Here is an 8,261-nt window from a genome sequence, read left to right as displayed (position 1 = left end):
AACATGGAGGATTTTGTAGAAAATTTAATTCGTAAGAGATTACTAGACCATCTTTATGATGTGTTTTTTAAAATTATTATAATAGTGTATTCAATGGATTATATTTTACGAATTACGATGTTATTAAAAAGAAGTAACGGATAAAATTATAAAAATTGTAATCTTGTATGAAAAAAATAGGATACATCTCATTGAAAATTTTGATGTCATAGTAATATCATAATCATTTTAAACGGGATTATACACAAAAAGGTATAACATGGTATTTAAGAAAATGAGATAATAACGAAGCTATTTTTTATTTATCAAAATAATCATTAATTTATAAACAACTAGTTATGAAACTCGTATATTATACGGGTTAATTTAAATATAATGTTAAATAAGAACCATTAAATGATAAGTTTATTTGAATTTGAAATATGAAATAAGTGAAAATTATGAAGAAAAAAAAAACATGCAAAGAATAAATTAATTAAAATTATGTGTTTAATTGTCAGACTCATATATTAAGCGAGTTATTATAATAAAATGTTAAATATCAATGTTTAAATTGTAAATTTATTTGAAATTGAAATTGAAATTTCAAATTTCAAATTAATAGTTATTATAGTATGTTTAATTTATGGAAACCAAATTAATGATACAGTGGAAATTAATAATGAAGTAATTGACAAGTGGAAAATAAATATATTTCAAAATTATGACAAAATGACATGTGCTCAATTAAATGAACGAGTGATAAGTGACAATAACATTTCCATTTAATAGGGTAGATGTATGTATTTTTGGAGTCATTATATTTGTTTCAAATTAGTTCTATGTAATATCAAAAATATATTTTCTAATATAAAATAATTCGACAAAATTTATATTTTAGAATAGATATATATAACAAAAGGTGCATTTCGTATTATAAATTTCGGTTTTTTAAGTTGTTTTAAAATTTCTATGTCGTTCTTTGATTATTTTTTTTTTGTATAATTCATGACTCAAATGATTTTGCAAGAGTTTTGTGGGTTTAAATTCGGTAAAATAAACATTTTAAAGTCCTTGATGAAAGCCTTTTTGTTCTAGGTCTTGTGCAAATGAAAGAAATTTTCAAATTTCAAATTGGTTCCTTTCATGTGGTCATTTTTGTTTACATCTTAACATCTCAAACTTAAATAGGTCACCCATTCAAATCTTACATATGGTCATCAACTATTTACAACTACATCCACGGAAAAATAGTACATGTTTCTTTAGGAACCAATATTTAATTTGTTCTTGAATTACTCAATAAAATAGTTTTTGGATAAAATATACAACCATATATCATTTTAGGATAAATATATAAAACAATTGAATGGTAACAAATTAACTTATGATATGTGATATGAGGGTGGAGAAAGCTTATCTTTCCTACCCCTCTTGATGATATATATAATCATATATACAACCATATATTAGTATTAAGTGTTATAATTGTAAAAACCACGGTTTATATGTTTAAAAAATTTATATAAAAAAAATAGTAAAAAAAATGTCATGTATTATATGAAAATTAAGGGTTAGATAATGTGAAACGGCCTAATTTTGTGAGACTGTGAGACACATTTTTTTATTTCTTTTATTTTTTTTAGTTAATTCAAATTCCGAAAATAATACTTAAAAAAAGAATTTTTTGATTTTTCCATTTATTTTGCATTTTAAAATTATTTTTAGAATATGTACTGTGTAATATTCTATTTAGAATATTTCACATATTTTTTTTAAAAAAAATAGGATTTCTTTTTTATTTTTTTTAGTTAATTCAAGTTCCGAAAATAATATTTAAAAAAAGAATTTTTAGATTTTTCCATTTATTTTGCATTTTAAAATTAATTTTTAGAATATGTCAGTGTAATATTCTATTTAGAATATTTCACGTATTTTTCAAAAAAAAAAAAAAACGGGATTTTTTTTTAGTTAATTCAAGTTCCGAAAATAATATTTAAAAAAAACTTTTGGATTTTTTTCATTTATTTTGCATTTTAAAATTATTTTTAGATTTGATCTCACGGTCTCATAAAATTAGAATGGTCTCAAATGAACCTGAACCTGAAAATTAAAACTTAGGATCAGGTAAATAGGGTAAATAAGGTAAATTGAATAATGTATCTCTAAATTGTTGGGATACATCATAAATCTAAGAGATTTTCTAGTATTTCTAAAAGATAGTCTCCAATAATTTCCAAAATGTTATGTTTTTGGAATAGGATTTAGTTGCTTAAAATTTCAAATCAAAATTGATATCTTACCCAAAAAAAAAATCGGAAATTGAAGAAAATATTATTTAAAAAAGAAAAAAGAAAAAAAAGAACATGTAGCAAATAAGCTTACTAGAAAATAGAGGTGCAAATTCATTTTTTTGGTTTTCTTTATTAAAGAGGTAGATTTCTATGTTTTATTAGTTTTAACTTTTCATCCCTAGACACTTGGAAATTCATCCCTTTCAACCTATAAATTTTAATACAAGTATACAACCACATGTTACAACTAAGTGATGCATAAACTTAGAGGGTTGGACCCGCAGGACTCAACACATTCTTGTGACATCACACTGAAGGGAATAATGTAAAACAAGTTTTTAACCAATTAAAAAAATCTAAAGCTCTCAAATATATATATATATATATATATATATATATATATATATATATATATATATATATATATATATATATATATATACTCTAATAAATGAAAATGTTATTGCCACTTGTCATTCTCTCATTTATTTGGCCACATGTCATTTTATCATAATTTTGAAATATATTTATTTTCCACTTGTCAATTACTTCATTATTCATTTACACTATATCATTAATTTAGTTTTCATAAATTAAACCTACTATAATAACTATTAATTTCAAATTTAAAATTTCAATTTCAATTTCAAATAAATTTACACTTTAAGCATTTGTATTTAACATTTTATTATAATAAATCGTTTAGTATACAGATCTAACAATTAAACACATAATTTTAATTAATTTATTTTTTGCATGTTTATTTTTTCTTAATTTTAAATTATTTCATATTTCAAATTCAAATAAACTCTTCATTTAATCGCTCCTGTTTAACATTATCTTTTAATTAACCCGTATAATATACGGGTTTCACAACTAGTATATATATATATATATATATATAGAGAGAGAGAGAGAGAGAGATAGATTCAAATGTTTTTAACAAATATTATGTGCCTAAATGCACCAATCAGAAATTAGCAAATAATTAATTAATTAATTAATTAAATAAGGGTAAATTAGTAATATTACATATATGTATTAATGAATATCCAAAATTAACAACTAATATCCATTTATTTAAGGGATCAATTTTTATTTACCTATTAAAACCCTACACCACCGTTTTTTCCAAAGACGTACATCACCAACACCTCCTAGTCCGCCGACCACCATTGTTCCCACTTCTTTATGCTTGGTGGTCTTCATTGTCGACCAAATCTGCAGCAAGTGGCTATTCCACCACCATCAAATTGTTGATCGGTCTTCATCATCATCGAGATCTATCCGAGATTTTGTATAAAGCCTTTATCGTTTGAACTTTGAAGTCTTGTTTATAATCGTTAGGTATGTATTTTTTGATGTTCTTTATTCTTTCTTTCAATTAATTGATAAAAAAGGTTAATTCGTTATGAATCGAAGTTGATGTTTCATTCGAATGGGACATTCAATTTCATAAAGTGTGCAGTTTTTGATCTTCTTTATTGTTTCCATGGCCAACAGGTGATCTTCTTCTTCATCTTATTTTGATTTGAATCCATGTAAATTTGGATGTTTGGGTTTTCCTGAAAAAATTTATGATAATGGATGGGATATAACTCATGGTTGTTTGGGGTTGTTTCTTGAATTCAAGAAACTGAATTGGTAAGACTATTACTAATTTTTTTTGAATAAACTGAAGAAGCACACCACGTGTTTGATAAAATGTCTCAATGAAAAAATAGTTAAAAATCATTAATGTTTTTACTTCACTTTGTTCCTTATTCTTTTCATAACTATATAACTCAATTTAGATTGGGTTGGATGCCATTTTCATAACAATAGGTTGATGCTAGTTCCTTATTCTGTCAGAATTTGTAGTTAAATACATTGAACATATCGAGAAGAAACACATGGAACCCGAAGAATGTTAGTTCCTTATTCTATCAGAATAGGTTGATGCTAGTTCCTTATTTTGTTTGTTGGATATATTCTTGATAATACAAATTCTTAAATAATATTCTTGCAGAATAGTTTATTTTGTAAGAATATTGTTGGTTGTATTCTGATAGAATTGTAGTTAATTATTTGTATGTTTAATGTGCAGGTTTTACAAGTGTATCACTACAAATTACTTGGCAATGAATTTCTGGTAGAAAAGGCTTCAAGAATGGCTTGAAGACCTGATGGGAAAGGGTTGAAGAATGAATTAAAGAATGATCACACTCATTTTTTAAGAATGTTGTTATTTTTTAAGAATTATGCTTGTTTATTCTTTCAGAATGTTTGTTATTATTCAATAAATTACAATCATACAATGTAATTTTTTGATATATTATTAGTTCAAGAATCGATTTTGTGTATTCTTTCAGAATGTATTTACTAGTTTATGTTTGGCATTCTGCCATTCTGCCAGAATAAAATCGAAAAATACATTTACTAGTTTATGGTTGACATTTTATCATTCTGACAGAATAAAATCGGATTTTTAAATTTGAATTAATTTAAAATATTCAGATTTTTAAAAACTAAAGGAATTAATCATCCCTAAAAATCCGAAAATTTCCTTTTTAATATAGGTTAATTGACTAAAATGCCCTTATGCTGAAATTTGTGTGATTATATGGTACATGCTATCCTATTCTACTACCATAGACCTCAAATCATGACATTTGATTATATTCCATCCGATGGTCCAGATCTGTGCATTCTGGCACACAATAGTTAGTAAAAACAAAATAACCTAACCCTATATATATATATATATATATATATATATATATATATATATATATATATATATATATATATATATATATATATATATATATATATATATATATATTACGAGTCTAAACGTGAAACCCCTGGGTAAACATGTACACATATGCACATGATTTAAACTTGCCTTCTAAGTAAAAAGGTAATACATATCTTGCAAAACTTGAGGCATATATATACGTCACTTTTCCCAATACTAATGACACCTTTCCCCTTTCCTTTTTTTTTTTTTTTTTTATATAACATAAAACACATAATATAAAGAGATCCACAATCCATTTCCATCTTCACCCATCTTCGTGTGTGTGTGTCTGTGTGTGTTTTCAAAAAGAAGGCATATGGATAAAGACGAAGGTTGCTGTTACTTCCATCCCGATGAAGTTTTCGTGGGAGTTTGTCCTTTATGCTTATACGAGAGGCTAATTGTAGTAGCCACAAAACGATGCCGTCGGCTGCATCTTTACAGAAGTAGCAGCTGCAAGTCCTCAAAGCCTCGCATTATGTTTGCCATCGATTCTTTGATTCATCGGAAAACCAAGAAACAACTTCACAATCACGACGCATCTCCCACCCACGATGGTACATATTCATATTCTTTTAACTATACATCGCTTAATTCTTCTAATTAACTTTATTCGAAAGTTTATTTTTTTACATGTTTTAATCGAATTACGTATGATTTGGGTGACTCGCTAACCATGAATCATGATATTGAATATGGATTAATAAATGGACATACGTCAAAGAACATATATCGACTATGATTTGGTGAGTTGTTTTTTTGTAAAGAACTCAATAATTTATTTATTTCATATATTATATTATTTTTATGGGGAGAGGGGGTTATGATGAGTTTAGCAAGATCCAAGTTTCGTATCTTGTAAATCTCGTAATCCCAAGCGATGATTACTAGACAATATTGGCTTTTGACTCTTGGATTTTGTAGACAGGAAATGATGACTAATTTGGATAAAGATTTTATAATATATATGGTTTTTTTTATGTGTTGTTATGTTAAAATCGGCATAATGTATTGTTTGTTTATATAATTTTGATGCTAAGATCATGTTGATATAATTTTTATGTTATAAAAAATAATTTAAAGGCTCTATATATGGTTTCCGTATCGAAAAGTGAAGAAAGTAACCATACAAAGTATAGTAGGTGGGTGATGTGGGGTTTGTATTATTTAATTTGACAGTATATGCTTGTTCTATTTTCTTTTTCTATAAAAAAATAAAAGAGAAAGGAAAAACCAATAAAAATTAAAGAAAAATGAATGGAAGAAAAATGGAAAATGCCATCCAAAAGGAGCTTTCTAAGAGTTTAATGAGTCAAATAAACTTTTAAAATTTTAAAAAAGCTATTGTATAGCTTTTCTATAAAATCAATATAATGGATCATAGATGTGACATCCAGATGTAAACCAATACATTAATCTATGAAAATTTAGGAGTTTGTTGTTAAGATAAGAATTCATTGAGAAAAAAGGAGAAAGCACATGGAGTATGAGGGAGATAGGAGTTATGGGTGAAAAGGGATTAATGGGGTTGGCTGGTGGGTGCTAGTGAGGGTGGGGCTACTCTAGAGATCTATGTTTGGAGCTTTTGGCTTAAGGTAGTATGGGGTTTTTATATCTTGTCCACAGTTTATGTTTATTAATAAAAAGTAGCTTCCAATTTCATATAGTTTAAGTTCGGGTGGTAAATTGATAATTATAATTACTTAATATTAAATGGTCTATTTCTAGTAAGTATAGCTTTCTTATTGCGTATAATCATATAATCCTTTAAACTGTCTTTACATATATCTTGTTGGGTTATTTGCAGATTCGTTTATATCAATAAGATTCGATGACAACAATGGTATGGGTGCATGGGAGAAGGGGAAATTAGAATGCAATGATAATCAAAAGAGTGTTGTGGAACATGCAAAGCCACAATGGCCTTCGATGAGATGGCGAAAACGGATTGGTCACGTTTTCCAGCTCATTACATGGAAAAAGTCGAATAGACATGTTGTCAAAGGTAATCAGTGGATAAGAAACATAACGAGGAGAAAGACTAGCGATTGAATATCATCGCTAAAGTAAATTACAAATACATCTTGCCTAGTTTTTGGTATTTCAGTTATGTCATGATGGAATTGTAATGACTCATAACCATGTTTTATATGTCTTTTATAATATTATTATCGTAAAACTTTTTTAAAACACTTTGTAAAATATAAAAATGTGATATTCTAGCCTCTATCTATGGGCAAGATTTGGTACTTCTATTCTATGTTTTAGGGATTGTATGCCAAATTTTGACAAGGTATTGTAATCGCGACTTTCTTTTCTATTTAGGCATTTTCTTGAATTGTTATTAGGGTTTTTCTGTACACGTATTAAGAAGAGATTAATCTTGACTGGTTTTTATTTCTTTTTGTTTTAATTAATCATATTATCACCCAAAAGGCCAAAACATAAGTCATGTTATGTAAATGTACTGACCATGTAATTCGGTTGCAATTATTTTTGGAATTACTTATTATATCCAATATGCAATTACGTACGTCTTTTATAATTAGTCACCATTCCTACATGAATAACTACTTGATAATCTATAATATATCTTAATAACTAATAATATTTATTCAAATATTGCTATTAACATTGTAATTTGTTGTTTATTAATAAAATAACTATTGTTAAAGAATAATTAAATAAAAATACTATAATAACATAACTAAGTATTATTAAAAAAAAAAAAGAGTCCAATAATGTGGCTTGATATTGCAAATTCGTTTTCACTAAATGAGAGGATTTTTGTAAGTGATAGTGGCATTTATATGTCATGTCACTTTACAAAAAACAAAAAAGAAATAACAAGCCGACGAAAATACTATTATTCATGTTGAACTTGTTGTGGGGGAATATAAATTACGGATGGAGTATAATCATTTCTCATAAAGTGATCTTTCATCGGTGCAAATATCCTTAACTTTTTGGAGCTCGATATTAAGGAATGGAATTCCGATATATTCAAACATTTATATGTCAAAATCGGTTTATATGAAATTTCAAATGTTTTGGTTGTGTTTGGCAACAAACTTTTTAGAGTTATTAGTTTTTACTTTTAACATTTAAAGAATAAAAAAATTGAATTAAACAAAAAAAAAAATTGTTTAAGAGCTTTTAACTTTTATTTTAAACAAAAAATTATAATCCAAAGCTATTTCATATAA

At 26.2% G+C, this 8,261-nt stretch overlaps 1 protein-coding gene across 1 annotated transcript; it reads left to right on the top strand.

Moving 5' to 3' along the window:
* The first annotated feature begins 5,274 nt into the window (after nt 1–5,274).
* Nucleotides 5,275–7,245, top strand: LOC145045723 (uncharacterized). Its single transcript, XM_078994066.1, has 2 exons — nt 5,275–5,612; nt 6,863–7,245. The coding sequence occupies exons 1-2, from the start codon at nt 5,372–5,374 to the stop codon at nt 7,105–7,107; spliced, it is 486 nt and encodes a 161-aa protein (XP_078850192.1). The 5' UTR covers nt 5,275–5,371; the 3' UTR covers nt 7,108–7,245.
* Nucleotides 7,246–8,261: the final 1,016 nt, after the last annotated feature.

The sequence above is a fragment of the Lactuca saligna genome, chromosome 1 (assembly GCF_052625555.1).
Source record: "Lactuca saligna cultivar CGN05327 chromosome 1, ASM5262555v1, whole genome shotgun sequence".
NCBI classification, from domain to species: Eukaryota; Viridiplantae; Streptophyta; class Magnoliopsida; order Asterales; family Asteraceae; genus Lactuca; species Lactuca saligna.
The sequence above is the reverse complement of the archived record's forward strand: the minus strand, read 5'-3'. Positions and strand labels throughout refer to the sequence as shown.